This window comes from Carassius auratus, unplaced genomic scaffold (assembly GCF_003368295.1).
Source record: "Carassius auratus strain Wakin unplaced genomic scaffold, ASM336829v1 scaf_tig00009658, whole genome shotgun sequence".
Taxonomy (NCBI): Eukaryota; Metazoa; Chordata; class Actinopteri; order Cypriniformes; family Cyprinidae; genus Carassius; species Carassius auratus.
The window spans coordinates 17,333-34,922 of record NW_020524055.1 but is presented as its reverse complement, the minus strand read 5'-3'; the positions used below and the strand labels follow the sequence as shown (position 1 = coordinate 34,922).

General features: G+C 38.1%; 1 protein-coding gene across 1 annotated transcript; it reads left to right on the top strand.

The window, feature by feature from the left end:
- The first annotated feature begins 869 nt into the window (after positions 1 to 869).
- Positions 870 to 17,189, top strand: LOC113072612 (attractin-like protein 1). Its single transcript, XM_026245600.1, has 3 exons — positions 870 to 1,003; positions 8,827 to 8,941; positions 15,555 to 17,189. Exons 1-3 carry the CDS (start codon positions 902 to 904, stop codon positions 15,677 to 15,679), a joined length of 342 nt encoding a protein of 113 aa, XP_026101385.1. The 5' UTR covers positions 870 to 901; the 3' UTR covers positions 15,680 to 17,189.
- The last annotated feature ends 401 nt before the right edge of the window (positions 17,190 to 17,590 follow it).

Below are 17,590 nucleotides of genomic sequence, written 5' to 3'. Positions count from 1 at the left end.
CTTACATTCACTGACATCTACGCAGTCTCATTACAGATGAGAAGTTGGTATTGATAAATATATTGATGTGACCTTCAGAAGAACTTCTGACCTGGTCCGTCTCATCTCCTCATATATGCTCAAGCAAGGAAAATTGTGCACCATGTGCATATGATAGATAAACTCTGTCTATCATAGAGGCAAAATAAGCAGTATGCCATCGGTTATGGATGGGATTTTCTATGAAGGTTGTGAATTCTGCTTTTAGGGCAACCATCCAGTCAGTCGAATGGAGAAATTACAGGGAATGCATCATTAATTAAACTCCACCACTGGAATACTGATGCTCACGCAATCAATGGCAAAATAATTGCTTGTCATGCATGTTGTGGCAAGAGAAATTTCCTTCCAATCTTTGCAGACATTTGATTAGTCTGGTCCTCCAAACTTTTTTATATGGAACAAATGAATTATTCAACCACCTGTTTCTGTCTGTGCTGGAAAACAGCCAGAGTGCTGTCAATGGCCTCTCTCTCTCTCTCTCTCTCTCTCTCTCTCTCTCTCTCTCTCACTTTCTGTCTCCCTCTATTCTTTTTTACAAGCTCTCCTCTTCTCTTCTCCTAATCTTTTCCCTTCCTCTTTATCTCAACAACCCTGCATACTGCCTCACAGAGTGTGTGTGTGTGTGTATCAGGGTGCCTTTATTTTTTTCTGTTTTAAAATAAATATCAGACACTGAACTTTCTGTGAGTCATGTCACTTAAGCTGTCAGTCACCACTTTTAATCTTAAATCTGAGATTTTGACAAAAAAAACTGACATCTTAAGAGTCGTGTGAAAGAATGAAGTTTATGTACAGATACTTACTAATGTATCATAATTTTCCCCCCTTTTTCTTTCATCTCTTTTTGCTACAGCAACTGATGAGGGAAAGGCAGCAGATGGCCAGTCGCCCTTTTGCCTCGGTCGCGGTGACACTGGATGTGGGCGGCACTCAGATAGAACTGCTTCAGGGCGGAATCGAGGTTAGTTTGACTTTTGAACTTTGAACCAGTTAGGTTTACTTGGCTAGCATTCATCATCGAAATGTTTGCCAATATACAGTATCAGATATCTGTGTGGAACCTGTATGTATGGCTCTGAAATGATTTTCTTTATATAATATTTTCTATATATCTTTATATAATATTTTCTATATATATATAATGTACCTAACCTTCAGAAGCAGCTTAATGAGGTTTCCAGTCTAACTAATGAGCAATACCAGGCAGAAACTGTTTGCAGTTTGACAGCTCTAATTTAAGTGCATTGCGATTCATGGCTGTTACACAACAGACTCGCACGCAGACCTGTGAAAGCTGATGTACCTGCCGCTCAACAGAGACGTTCGAAACACACGTACAGCGGCACTTGATGTGCCTCTCCAGAATCCATTAGTGTAGAGTGGAGTGGTGCTCAGTGAGCATTATGGGCTGTTGGAGGACACGCCACAAATGAAGAGAGCAGAAAACAACATACTCGTCAATCCTCCAGCTGAACGCTGTTCAACATGGATCTTTTTAAACAAACTTTAGCTTCACTCTTACGAGCGCATGGCTCTCATTTATGGGGACATCAGCCTTGTGAGAAGAGCCACTTAAGTTCTGTAAAATTGCGTCCACAAGCCAGCTGTTGAGAATTGAAGTTTGCTAACAGAAGTTGTTTTGATAATCAACATTTTGGCTTCAGATGGTTAAGTACCTGCATATCTTATTTTTCTTATTTTGCACTCTGTACGGTGAGAGTTTGTTAGCTCAAAAGCTCCTTATTTACTGAATGTACTCTCAGAACATGTCGTTCCTTTTCTGAGATACTGTTGTGTCTCATCACTTTTTAAGTTCTGTCACCTTTGTAGTGGAAACAGAGCAACCTTCTGAGACCGGATTCCTGCTGTTCCCTTCTCAGCCTCAGAGGGTTCATTTCGACCAGCACAGATCTTCAAGCAGTTGCCAGTAATGCACAGGCTCACCTCAGGAGGCCCATTGTGAGCCGCCACCTTTCTGTTTCATCTCAGAGCTCATTCCCTCAAAGCTTTGATTGCAATTGCATTTCAAGCTTGTATTAAAAAAAAATATCCAGAGACTATTTGAATGAAACAAAATCAAACCCAAAAAACAAATGCTCAGCAGTGGATCTAAATTCTCTGCCATTTTGTCCACAGTGGCTTTCTGAGCTTTTCTTCTACGTGCTTCTCTACTATGATTCTGTTTGTTATTTTTAGCATTTGGAGACATCATAGTATGAAACCCTTAAGCATATATTTATGTTTAGTCTTATAGCATATGTGGCCCATCATGTTGCTCTTCCCCAGGCTTCATCATGTGCTTGGTGATCAACATTGACACTCCTTGGAGTCTGTTGAGGCAGATCCAGATGTTGGCCCCACTATGCTGGGGTCTGGCAGCAGCTGAAGGTGAAAGGAGGGAAATGAGAGCAATTCTGTTCTATAAAGGTTAATGAGACAGCATCTGGTGCTGTTGAATTGTTTAGCATAACCTGCTAATAAAAAAAGAGGACAATCCAGACGGTTCAGCATAGTAATATGTGCCTGTAGCTCAGCTTCTGTCTGTAGTTATCGCAGATTAGCTCACCCAAGACAGATGTTAATAGCAGATTTTACCAAGGTTCGTTTGAGCCGTTACTGTGCAGTAGCTGTGAAGTTTATAGGCCCATTGCAGTATTATTAATAGTAAAAGACAAGTATGACAGAAATGTATTGGTTGAAAAGGGAGAATGGGATTAGGACATGACATGGATTTGAACCTACACATCTAGCTCCAGTGCCACAACTCAGTGTGGCATGTCTATCCAAAAATCTGTTTAATTGTTTAATGACCATCTTGTGTGTATGTTTATAAATTTGATATATATATATTAGGGGTGTAACGGTACACAAAAATCACGGTTCGGTACGTACCTCAGTTTTAAAGTCACGGTTCGGTTCATTTTCGGTACAGTAAGGGGAAAAAATGCAAACATTAAACATTTTTATTACTATACACTTTTAAAAAAAAAATACTTTTTATTAAAATAAATATAAAATAAAAAAAAGAATAAGAAATAAAATACTGCTGCAAAGTTCTCCACCAAATAAAATAGTCTGTCTCAAACCAATATCATATAGTAAAATATAATGAAAAATATAAATAAATAACTATGATTACAGTGCAGCACTACCAATCCCAGCTTGTAGGCCTGCTTCACCAGAACCGTGCCGTGCCTGCTGCTGTAGGTGACAGGGAGGCCACCGACAGACCTTGTCTTCATGACAACAATATCTATACTTCATGTTGAGCATAAATATAAAGCCTACTGATAAAGGAAACCGTCAACAGTATTGACGGCAAAATAGACTATGTTTGACAGGTGCAATATTCGATAATTATAAATTTATTTTTTCAATTATATTTATATCTGAATTTATGTTAACGTATAGACTTTCAAACATCAAAGTGTACCGAAACGGTCCGGTTCGAATACACGTACCGATACACCCCTAATATATACAGAATACATATACAGAATAAATATATATATGTGTGTGTGTTTGTGAGGAAAACCTGTCGCAAACCCGTCTGGATCTTTTAAGGAAATAATTTTTTTGTTAATCAAAATTGGGATTTGCTTAAATTATTATTCTATAACATTTAACATCTCTGAAAATATCTAGGCAAAATTCACTTGTTTACTTCAGAAAAATTGCTTTTAATTGTGGCATGCTGAAAAGAATGTGTCTTTCTCTAGTTTGCTCTCTCACACACAAACACACGCACAATAAAAGCAAGTAGGGACCAGTGTTGGTCTGGATATCATTGACTTTTATTGTTCAGACAAAAACTTTCTACAGAAGACAGAAAGTGAGGGTGAAGTATTAATAGAATTTAGTTTGTGGGGAATTATTCCTTTCAAGATTATTTTTTTTTTTTTTTTTTTGAAAGATTATTTATAGAAAAATTAAGAGATGATGGGCAGAAAAGAAAGAAATTGGGTATAACGGGGTGTAATAGCATATTAAATATATTCTTTATGTACTATAGCTATCTTTAAATAAAAAAATCTGTTATCATTGCTACATCTGGCTGCTTTTTGCACTGTAGTTTATTGTGCTGTTGTAAATGGGGGAAAGTGTTTTAACAAAAATATTTTTTAGTCAGAATTATTGTTCTCAGTGTAATCTCTACATAGTCCATTTGCGTCTGCCACTGGTCATATTTTGGCCACTATGGCTGTGCGTTAGGCTAGACTGGTCTGGTTTATGTTGGGCTTGACTGAAGAAAAATACTGTTATGCATTGAGGTCAGCAGAAGTGCATTATGAAGCCAATGTGAGGCCAGCCCATTTTAAATGGTGCAGATGACACAGATGCTGCTCTGCCACTATGGCCAGCGCACAACATATGGGCCCGTTAACAGTTTCAGAGTATGATGGATGGAGGCTGTCACCAGGCAACAAAGAGAGGACCATTTAAATTATACTGTGTACGTAGCCATTCTTGTGTTTGAGGGTGCTCAATAGTGAGCTCTTATCTACAGACCAGCGATGTACTGTATGCTCCCTGTCACTGCGAATGCTGCTATTAGCCATGCAAATGAGATGCTCCGCAGGCTGTTAAAAGCTGGAGAAACATATAGATGAAGAGGACTGTTCTGTAGCTTTAATGCTTTGTTTGCATTTCCATTTTCATTCTGTGCTGTTTTATACTCTCAACGGCAGCAGCAGCTTATCGGCTACATCTTCGGCAGCAGATGCTGCGATACATATTTTAAAATGTGTTAAGAGTTGAACAGAACAGAGGAAATTAGAGTTGGGTGGAATAAAGACACCAAAATAATGAAATAAGGGAAAAAATGTGGTCATAAAAATACTAGATAATCACTAGTTGGCCGCATAAAGAGATACAAGGTGAAAACCAGTGAATAAAATATTTACAATATAAATCTGTTACACAGAAAGTGTCAGACACGTTGGCGAGACAGGACGACATGGCCCATAAAGTGTCTTTCATCAGCCTGTTTGTCTCAGTGTCTAATTAGAATATGGCTCAGTGGCGCTGAGCTGTTTTCATCAGGTTAGTCAATGCAGGAGAGTGGGATGGAGTTGGACCTCAATTAGTTGTAAATTAGCAGGGCTGTACAAGAGACATCTGTTTTCTGGCTAGTTCATGTCTTTTTATAGCCGCCTTGTTTTCTCCCGAGACAAAACGTGCAAGTCTTTCATGAATATTCACACTTCTGGATTTGTCCTTTTTCATGTTCAAAGGTGTGTGTTTTTGTAAAATTAAGTTTTAGAGTTTACTTTTTAGGTTTGAGGCTTATTCATGATGTGCATGCTCTTTGGCGAAAGCTGAAAGAAAGCTGAAAAGCTGAAAGCTTTTTCTGAAGAAAATGTGATGCTTGCCTGTGAGAAACACATTATAACTATTAATCTCCCAGTGTATAAACTACTTCAAAAGTTTGGGGATGTTAAGGTTTTTTTGTTTTGTTTTCCTCATATGACACACATTCATAAAATATGGTAAAAACAGTAATGTTATGAAATATTAAAGAACTGTTTTCTATTTTAATGATTCCGTGGTGGAGTAATCCTTTACTCCAGTCTTCAGGGTCACATGATCCTTCAGAAATCATTCTAATATGCGGAGTTTGTGCTCAATAAACATTTCACATTATTAATGAACACAGTTGTCCTGCTTAATATTTTTGTGAAAACCATGATAAATTATTTTCAGGATGAATAGAAATCTTCCAACTAATTTAATAATCAGCATTATAAAATAGTATTTCAAATGCCTTTTCTGTCACTTTTGATCAGTTGAATGTGTTGTTTGTAAGACGTTTGTTTGGCCTCAAACTTTTGGGATGTTTTTTATATATATTTATAAAACTATGGTCTTTTACACACGCAGTCTATAGTATTCTCAAAACACCATGATTTGAGCTATCATTTATGTCTTTAGTGCAAACGGCGCAAGTTATGAATTTATGAAAACCTCTTAAATTACCCTCTCCAGTGCATTTTTGCAGCACGTGTGTAATGTAATCCGCTGTAATCTCGTTTTTCAAACAAACCTCGTTTTAGCCTGCTAGTGGGACTCTAAACGGTATTGTTATTCATTAACTGCATCATAGCAATGCTTTCTAAATGGCCTGCAATTGGATTACTGTAATCTGTATGATGCAAGGCTAATGTGAATGAGACGAATATCACTGAATCCGAAACCATAAGGGATGAGAGTAAGTGCATGAAAATTGATTTGTCTGGTCGTTTGGAGTTGTTGGGAGGAATAAAGATCTTGTTAGGTGGTTTATACAGTCTATACGTTGAATACATGGTCCCCACAAACACATAACAGACTAATGAGAACCTTTTAGGGTCATTTTGGTGTTATATGATGGATGGTTTATAGGAATTCTATAAATAGCATCCCTGTTGTATAAAGGAGTAATAAAATATGTAATTAATTGCTTTATTTCACAATATCCTATTTATAATAAAATAATTTATTTTGAATTATGTGTTTTTTTCTGTGTGAGATGTTACAAAGCTTTAAACATGTTTTTCTGTCATTTAAGTTAAAAGTGTAAGGAAGTGGTCACCCCTTTGAACAAGAGCCTATTGTAATGAATGTTTGGGTGTGAAATTAAAATGGATCTTTACATCATGGAGAACTACCAAGCTCAGACAATAGCCCTGGCCAGAAATGGATGCGTGTAAGTGTAGGGTTGAAAATGGAGATATGTAATTAAGTGTGATATTTAGCATGAATCACTTAATTGGTGTGTTTTGCTAGAAATAAGAGGCTTGCTGTATCATTCAAAAGCAAGAGGATGCATTTGTGTATAAGGAGCAGAGTGAAGAGTCTTGAGGATGCCGCGGTTTGTTTTGTCTATCACTTATGATAAATGGGGTGCTAAACCCCTATAGTCTGGCTAGTAGAGCAAACATTTGTATCGACCTAAATCCTTATGATTACATTTTACTTTGTGGTGTAAACTTAACCTTATCCTTAAAGGGATAGTTCACCCAAAAATTCAAATTAGATGTTTATTTGCTTACCCCCAGGGCATCCAAGATGTAAGTGACTTTGATTCTTCAGTAGAACACAAATTATGATTTTTAGCTTCAGTCGTTGCAGTCTCTCAGCTGTACAATGCATAAAAAATGGTAACATAATCTATGAGAGCAAAAAAAAAAACAAATCTATATTAATCCCTGCAGCTCGTGACGGTCACCTACATCTTGGATGCCCTGGGGGTAAGCAGATAATCATCAAATTTTAATTTTTGGATGAACTATCCCTCTAAGATCTAAGTAGCAAGAGAAGAATATATCTTTACAGACTACAGACTGAATTTGATAAAGAAATCGCTTGCATGGTGAGGGAGAGAGAGATTCAAAAGGAAAAACAATGATATTCTGTACACGGAGGAATGAGAGAGCTAGAAGAGAAGCTAGACACCCCCTGTCACTCAGAAACAATGGCTTTGAACTTTTTAAGTGCAGCACAAGTGGCCTCTTTTCCTCTCAAAGAGACAGATATTGCTCTGATAACAGCCTCTGTCCGCCGAGCTTGATGGACATCACTGTCAGCACAAGCTTAATTTGACCTTTCACAAGCCCCTCCATGCCTGTGCCATCACGTTCCACGAGTTCTCTCACGAAATGAGAGAATGCGATGGGCTTGGGCATTTTTTCCTTTTAGAACTGAACACATTCGCTGGGATTAATGTGAAAATGTATATGGGCAAAGTTTTTTGGGTTGTGTGATATGACGGAATAGGACACATTTTAACGATCTGCCTATCAGTCCAAAGCCACAGCGAACTCATTTAAATATCTTCTGTGTGCTTCAATAATTACCATAATTATATTAAGGTGGGAAAGGGCCAGATTTGTATTAAACATTCCTGTTTACCTTAGAGTAACTTTTTTGTTTTGACGACTGGTGCTTAATTCATTATAGGCTCGATGAAGACCATTCTTGGCAGAAAATAATAGTTGGCGTCTGTTCCTTTTTTGTCTTTCACTTTTTTCTACGTATTTTGGCAACTGAGGTAAGATATTAAAGCTTCATTTTTGTGGAGAGCCATTGGCTGCCAAAGTCTGCCAAAGTCTGTGATCTTGCAGCACGCTCTTGGAAGAGCTCTTGAAGAGGCACTCTCATTAAATGGTGAATAAAGCCACTATATAGCTGAGTCAGTATGTGTGTGGAGGGCCAGAAATGAGAGTGTATTAATGAGCTGAGGGAATCTTAAAAGACAATACTTTTATTCATTGGCAGGGACATTTATGACTCCCTTTGTGATTAAAACACATAAAACAATCGTCAAATCCTTTCAGAAAAGCATTCATATGTATGCCAGTGAATCAGCTCTGAATGATCTGTAATGAGAGATAAAACATGACATTTTAAGATCACAATTGCCTGTGGCTTCCTTCCTCTTCATTCCACAATGTTGCATCAGAGACTCGCTCATGCATACTTTTATCCAAGGCAGCATTTATACTGAGACTGACTGAGAGCTGGTGCTACAACATGACCCGAGCTGGTAGTCAACAACCTCAAATGTCAAATTTTCTCTGCATGTGCGTGCATGATGTGAACTTTGAAAGTGTCTTGCATTGAGTTTCAGGGAGATGATTTGTTACTGAGATTATCGCAATGGGAATTTTCCTTTTCTGTCGACATGCGAGACATCCTACAATGTTAGCTCACACTGAGTACTTTGACATTTGTGACTGATGGTGATGTGTTCAGGAGGAGGCTTGTTATAGATGACACATTTCCTGTACTCTGATCTCTCCACAGGGACCGCCCAAACCAGTTGCTGTAGAACCCTGTTCAGGGGGTAAAGCAGCGGTACTCACAGTGCTTATGTGCCTCCCAAGAGGGGCAGCTGGTGTTCCTCCACCCGGCCAGACAGGTCAGTAATTCTAAAAAGGTGTCCTAAAATGTCTCCCCAGTTTACATTTAAATGTATCTTGTTTTACTTTGTCTGAAGCTCAAACTGTAGAGCATGGTGCTGGCAACACCATGCTAATGGGTTTGATTTTATTTGCTCACTGATTATTGGAAAATGAAGATAGAAGCATTATGCAGACACAAATGCATTGGCTCATTGTTCTGAAATTCTTGGATATACCAGTATTAAATATCTGGCGAACACTGATTTTGATGCTTTGGCAGATATCAAAATTCTTTACTCTTTTGTCTAAATAAATTCAAAATGAAACCCTAATGAGTGAGTGAATGCTAGAAATGAATTTACTAGAACCACCATCTCCCCTTACCATACCCTTTGGAATAATAATGTGAATTATGTCAAATTCATTATGCAAATAAAATGTTAAAATCCTGTACTTAAGATAATTCATGAATAACAGTGATTGGCCAATCAGAACTCGGTACTGTAATAAGCTGCCACAAGCTGAAGCAGGTTTTTGTAAATTTTAAAGTGCAACTTTTGAGGTTCTTTAAAAATAAGACAACAGAAAAGGTATGATTTTTCCTTGACTAGAATTGAAAGACATTCCCCTGTCATAATGTTACTGGGCTGTATGTGTCACTGTGAGGGATTGAGAGACGATAAGAGAGCTGGCATTATTGAGTCATCAACTTTGCAAAAGCCAAACAAATACCTCTCGTGAGTCCAAAAGCATTCACTGCACAATGAAGCCTATTAGAATACAGTTAAAATATCCTTATGATTCAAGCAATTAAAGAAAAATGTATGAGTTTTTGTTTTTATATTAATTGCAAAAGCAGTGTAATTTTCTGAATATCAGTACCAACACAGAAGTGTCTAAAACTGCAATTCATCAACTGACCGCTAGAGGCTGGCTCCAAAAGGGAGACAGACCTATGGACTCACCCTGCTAAAATGGCCAAATTAATAGCAGAATTTTTTTTTTTAACAGCCTATTACAAAAAGTGGTTTTGGTCTTATATAGCTAATTTTGCCCTTCATGATAACTGTGGAATTTTTATTTTATTTTATATAGCTCATCCATTTGAATTATATTAAGCCTTAAAGTTCTGCATAATTAAGGGCGTGGTTACTTGAGTGACAGGTGGATTGCCGCTACTGTAACCACCGTGGAGCTAGGTGGGCGTGGTTTTAGTAACTGCTCCCGCATCTTTGCCCATTTTTGATTATCTGGAAGTGACGCGCGGTGATGTGCTGCCAACATTGCTCTTCTGAAATCTACGGGTGAAGTCACGGACACCATGTACATGTTTTCGTAAATTCTATGATTAAAACGGGGAGTTAATGCCACCTACTGGTGGTTTTATTGTCATTATTATTTATCCATGACAGGCCTAAACCAGCCAAGGCTTCAGCACAAAAACACATTTAGTAAAATATTGTTTAATTATTAATTAATTAGCCATTAGTCCATAGCCATCTTCAAGAATCGGCTTAAAACCCACCTCTTCCATCTTTATTTGATTCTCTAACTTTAGCACTCACTATTCTAATTCTGTTCTTAAAAAAAATCTAACTACCTTTGTAATCTTTTTGTATTCCATTTTCTTTTAATTTATTATGCAATTGTGTGTGTGTGTGTGTGTGTGTGTGTGTGTGTGTGTGTGTGTGTACTTGTTTTTCTATTCTGGTGGGGACTTAAACCTGAATACACACAGACTCATGGGGACTCGTGTCATGGTGGGGACCTAAATTGAGGTCCCCACGGGTAAACAAGCTAATAAATTACACAGAATGAAGTTTCTTGAAAATCTAAAAATGCAGAAAGTTTCCTGTGAGGGTTATGTTTAGGGGTAGGGTTGGTGTAGGGCGATAGAAAATACGGTCTGTACAGTATAAATACCATTACGCCTATGGAGAGTCCCCACAAGGATAGCTGACCAGGCATATGTGTGTGTGTGTGTGTGTATATATATTAGGGCTGTCAAATGATAAAAATTTTTAATCAAATTAATCAGAATTTTCAGTGGATTAATCATGATTAATCACTATTTTCATTTACACCTGAATCGTAACCATTTTTTCTGAAATGCATAACAAAAGATAAATAACAGGACACAGATACATAATTTTCATGTATTGATTCATCAATATGTGGTTATTTTTTTCTGAATTTCAAAAGTTTAACATTTACTCAAATTTAGATCAAATTTACCTGAGCACTATATCAAACCATGCCATTTAACTACAGATAGTGTAAGAGTTTTAGGTGAACCAGTGGTTAAATATAGCCACATATCTATGAAATTATGCATAGAGAACTCAGAAACGCGAACATGCGCCACCATCACATAAGCAGCAGCACTCTGGGCACTCTTGTTTTTGGGGGGTGTTCATTTGCTCTGCCACAATACTTTAGGATCAATATTTTCACGTTCTGAAGGCTTCAAGCGCCAGTAAAACCAAGTAAAAATGCATATGTTTTTCCAAACAGCTGTAATTTTTGCTGCATTGCATGTAGGTGTTCTGCGCATGCGCAGTGTGAAACAAAGGAAGAAGCTCCAGCGTATGAACTACAAAAGTCGTCTCTGTTAATTGAGCTTGGCATGAATGTATTTGAGAGTAACTGGGGTAAAACCTTAAGCTTCTTCTGTGTTTTCATCGTGGCGCTCGCCGCTGTTTTTTACTATCTTGAGAATTCATAGATCGACGAGACTTTCCTGACCTGAAAAATTTATCACACTGCGTAAGTGTGAAATGCGTTAAAAATTTGACGTAATTAACAATAAACAACTAATTAACGTCGTTAACGCGCTATTTTTGACAGCCCTAATATATATGACCTCTAACACTAGCTTGCTCTATTCTTTTTCTATTCTATTTTAGAAAATTTAGCCTATTTTTTCTGTTTTCATTTGATTTATTATAATATTTAAATGCCCTTGCTATGTATACTATGTTAACCTAACTGAGACTTGTTATAGCACTTATATATCCTTGCTCTTTTTGTTGTTTTTGATTGCTTCCACTGTCCTCATTTGTAAGTCGCTTTGGATAAAAGCGTCTGCGAAATGAATAAATGTAAATGTAAAATTATCAAATATCAAAATTTCAGGCTCCACAAGGGAAAAAAGCTTATAAATACTAGTTCATTTAATTAGGCTGTTTTTTCTTTAAATAAAAACCTTAAAAAAAAATAATCATTATGTAAAATTATCTAAAGGACCCCCCCCTCTCCAACCCCAAAAAAGAAAGTTCGACCTCTGCCAATACCAATATAGTTAAATAGATACATACAAACGATATATTTATATAAATATATACCAATTGTTACTGCATGTTCTTTTGTGATTTATCTCCTTGTGGACTTAAGTTTATCCCTAACATAAAATTTGACTGAAATTTAAAATTCCGATGTGGTACAGACAGCTTATTAGGTAATGTTTTACACCGAATTAACATGCCTGCTGCTCACTTATTATGTTGCAGTCTGGTTCATTCCCCATGTGGGAATCAATTTCATGCAGGAAGTCAGAGAAGTTCTCCAGCGTTCCCCTGGTGGTCTGATGTAAGTTCGTCTGTGACTGCGGGTCATATCCTCTTACACCACTATGGCTTACCCAAGTCTCTGTGCCTCCTGCCTATAGCCTGAATAAAAAAAGATATAGTCTGTTACAGCTTATTGGACCAATAAAATCTGAGGAGACATTGTACCACTCAGTGTCCTTGACTTTGAGACGCGGGATTGTCTTGTCCCTGTGAGCACCAAACACAGCCTCTACAAATGTACAAACAAAAAATTATCGATTCAATAACGATGGTGTCCAGTTTCTGTATTTTTCCCCAATCTTTGTCTTTCACCTTCAACTGACAGCACCTTTTCAGAGAGCTCGTACTGATGTATCACACACGCATATATTGAGACAGCAGTGCTTTAAAAGCCATGTCAGCTCGAGGTCTGTCTCATAGACCTCAGTCGGTCTTTAAGAGCTACAGAGTGATAAGACTGGGATAAAAAAAAAACCTTTTACCCCCTCCTCTTCTCAGCACACCTGTCAGTCAGCATGCTGCTTTATTGGACCATGTCCCTTTAATCTTGACTTGCTCCCCAGGAACTTTACTGATCTGAAGGAAAAAAACAACAACTTTTGTTTCAGTAAAGCTTATCTAATAGCTTCTCGTTTGTTTGACGAGCTCAAAAGAGAGGCAACAAATAACAGCACATAACAAAAACAACAACTGATATGCTCAAAAAGAGTATTTTGGTGATATCTAAAGGAGGTTGGATCTGTCGTGATGGAGCTTTGAAATTTCATGACACTGAAAACTTTAGAGTGGCTGCTCGCTGGGCTGTTGAAGTTCGTCATTGCACTTTTGGAGAGAGGTACATCAGATAAAGAGTGAGAAATAAAAGGAGAAAGAGACTGAGGGGGGAAAATGCTGAGACTCTTATGAATCAACAGAATATTTTTGGAGAGAAGCACAGGAGCTTCGTGCACAGATGTCGCTTTGTCGTCAAAGAGTTTTGTTTTTTGTTCGTCTTTTTGGAAGTTTCACAGCAGGATGGATGTGTAGGTGTTTGTCTGCTAGGATAAAGCAGTGTATCACCTTCACAAAGCAGACCAATCTGTGTTTGACTGATGTAGGAGCTTGGAGCAGAGCAGGCCGCTTTTGTCAGCTGTCACCCTTCTCTGTCTGCACGTCTCCCTGGCGTGATGCGAGTATGATCCTGAAAGTACAACATTTTTTTGGTTTTTTTTGTTTAACTGAAACAGCCTCCCACTCGACTTAGCGCTGGGACACGATAATGAACTCAGCCAACAGACAGCTGCTGATCGCTTCTAACCGTATTGATTATATTCACAGATCCTACGAGATTTCCACGGTGCAGAATGTCTTTCTTGTTCCACGCCTGGCTAACAAAATCAGCTGCATGTTTATGTTCAAATAAGTGACCTTCTTTACTTCTCATTAGGATTTCAGTGGGAAAACGTGCACGACCGGTGTTCTGTCGATGTAGCATACTTTGTCAGAATAGTATACCAGAAGTTGAGTTTTATAGTGGAAATTAATAAAAATACAGTTTAGAAAGGGGTATGCTGTTTTGATACATATTTGTATATAAACACATATTTGTATATAATATGCGATATAATACACCAACACTTACCGCTTGTAATCTTAGGTATGCTGAAATTATGTTTAAATTTAACGCATGCGCAATTCCACCAATTTCACTGCTGCGCCTGCACATTAACCGAAGGTATGCCATTCTGATGTGTATGGTGTTCCGTCAGAATGCCAGCCTTATATAACATGGAATCACTTTAGCTAAGCAATGTAAATAATTCAAATAAAAAAAAATATATATATTACAAGCACATTTCTCCACATTTTTTTCTTTACATTGCTTAGCCAAAATAAAAATAAATAAAATAAAATACTACAAGCACATATCTGTTTTTTTTTGTTCACTTAGCCAAAATGATTCTGTCATGTAAAATATCATAATTATAAAATAAAAGATAAATAAAAACAATAAATACTTCAAGCAGATATTTTGGCATTTTACTTTCCATTGTTTATCCAAAATGATTCATTTTTTTTAATTAAAATAAAACTAAATACAATAAAACTGCTGATTTTAAAATGAAAATATATCACTGTAGAAGATATTGAGTTCTAAAAGCTAGCTCTTTTATTCCACAATCCTCATGATCTGACCTATCAAAAAAAAAAAAAAAAATTATATATATCTTGTACTACACTGCTGACCCATCATTACTGGCTCACGTCCAATCTTTTTTGACCTGAATGGTGAGTAGTTTAAGTTCATGCAAAACCAGCTCTAAAGGCACTCTGGTAGTGGGCGTACACCACGCGCTTCAATCCCGAGGACTGTTCTGTTAACATACATGTAGTTTTAACATTCCTCCCTGCGGCCCAGGTGTGATGGATAATAAATTGATGTAGGGCAGTTTGTAACTGTCTGAGGCTCAGGTTGTTCTTGGATGTAAATCCTCTTTGCCTGAATGCTTGAAGCTCCGGCTTCCCACTGATGTGCTGAATTCAATTCCTTTTGCCCTGGCCTGTCTGAAGTAACGAATTGTTCCCCTCCGATAATTGTATTGCTTCAATAGCAGGGAGGGAGCAGTGCCAGACCAGCACAGAAGTGGCCGTTGTGTTTGTAGGATGATCTGTGACATGCTGCTTTGGGGTTGCAGCCATGGTTTTGACCTCAGCAGTCCGTGACAGAATCCTGGTGCAAAACATAGGCTGCTGGGGTCAAGCTCACTTTAAACCCCCATTCTACAATGAGAGAAAAGTGGCTACAGAATAGGAGAAAGGGATGATCCTTGAAACCTGTGACCTGTGACTTCTTAAAACTTCTTTATGCATGAACAGTCAGGAATCCCTCTTTAAAAATGAACGAGCTAATTGTTGTTCTTTTGAAAGAGATAGCTTTAAAGTTACCATTGTCCCTTTAAAAAAAAAAAAAAAAACCTTTGCTTTGACATGTAAATGAAGCGTTTTCGCTTTTGAATGCTCTCTGCGAGTCTGTACTGCTCCTTTCTGACCCTTGGCTTGCTTTGTTGTGTGTTGTCTGCAGGTATAGCCATCGCCAGCGCTCTTATCGACACGTCCCAGCAGAAGCCCATGGACTTCAAAGAGAAAAGCCAAGGCATGAAGAACCGCAAAGCTCTGCCCCACGCTCACCAGGGCACCTGTGTTTGAATCTGTGGCCTCGGTGGGCTGTCCTTTACCAGAGCGACCTCCTCTCTTGTGCTCCTTCAGGCAGATGGCAGCCTAGAGTGGCCCCATGTGAGGGGATTATTTAGGCGACAGAGTGCTGTCTGTTTCCACTCCACATTCACTTTATCTCTCCACGTCAATTGAACGTCGTAAATAGATCTCATCCATTTCCAATGACCTTGCCATCACCACCTGCTCAAACTCCATCCAAACCAATCGACAGGCTTCTTCTTGATTCATCCGACTCTTGGCGCAGTTGAGCCTTCATTTCTGTCTTTTCAAGGCCTTCTGAACATTGAGGGTCTCTCCCATCAGCTTTACACCAAGCTCAGATGTGCCTCTAGCATGGTTTGTACATTTTGGACCAGAGTGTCTTGCTAAGCCAGAAGTAGCATTCTGGTAGTCTCGGGACGGTCGCCGGTTTTGTGTACGGGTTGCTCACATATTTGTATGCTCGCCAACTAGTGTTATGTTTTTGCTCCGTTTTTAGCTCTTTCGACATATTATTTAAGAGATGGACTATAGAAATGTTTGCCATGGCATGGACGCTGCCTGTCATGTAAGCTAATGACGTTCTGCTGCTGGTGGCTTCATGCTTGGTAAAACCCGTGTTAGGAATGGATCACATTCGTTTTTAGCAAGAAAGGTTTCACACATTTCATTCTTATGCTCTTCTTGTGAAGACTTTGCATGAACCACTCACATTATGCTTGAAATCTTTAAACAGTTTGTGGGTTACGTGTCACACTACGAACGTCTTCACGTCTTGAAATATCGCACACCATTAGCTGCACCGTAATATAGTGGAGCCAGCTGGTTCGGGTGAAATAGAGTATCAGTTGTAAACCACAGAGATAATTCGGACGCTAGTTGAGGGATGAAATCGCACCTCGCTGACATGGCAAAAGAATTAACGCCAAAAGCCGCATCGCAACGGGTGTATAGTATTGTTAAGGACATGCTAGGAAACTCTAGGAAAGCTGTTGATCTTTATTTTTAATGTTGTTTTGCAGCGGTACAGATTTAAATGAGCAATGACTCATAACTTTGCAGTAACGATTTATCTCTTTATAATGTACTTTTGTATCCTTAAGTTTCACATATTGTGAATTTCAACAAGGAAGATGATTTTGAAGAGACCAGCAGGTAAGAGTGTATTTAGACTGTTCATACACTCATGGATTGAGTCCTCTTAGAGAAGGTTTACCAGGATTCACCAAACCACTGGATCTTCTGAAGTTTTCAACCTTGCTCCAACACATGGCCAGGACCGAGCCTGAGCCCTCCGTGGGTAAAACAGGATGTCCGGGGGACTTATGTTCTTCTCTGTGGCAACAGCAAAAAGTGTACAGCATCCTAATCACCACTTGTTTGCTTTAGATGGACTTGAACATGTGAATCTAATGTGAATCGCTCTTTTCTCTTCATGTAGCTACTTCAATGTTTATGTTTGTATTTTTTTGCTGGTTTTAATAAAGGATATTAAAAGGTCAATAGGTATTTTAGGGCCACCCTCTGTACATGACGGTGATGAGAAATAATCATGTCTTTTACAATGTTTGTCGGAAAAAAAAGAATTGTTGAATTGTTTTTGTAACTAATTGATTCCTGTGTAATACCTCTGTGATTTGATTCTTAAGTCACTCGTGTTACTAACTCTACTCATGTTGGTATCTGTTTTTAAGGTTAGATGTAAACTGAAGCTGCTCATCTAGATTATTCTGGGCATTTTTAAACTTACTTTTCAGGTTATGATATGTTAGGAATTTAGTTTCTGAGCTATTTTTTTTCTTGAAGTAAGAGATTGTCATGCAGGATTTCTACAGACTGATTACACAGGAATCATCTCACTGTATCTGAGAAAAAAACATATTCATTCATCCCTCAGTGCAT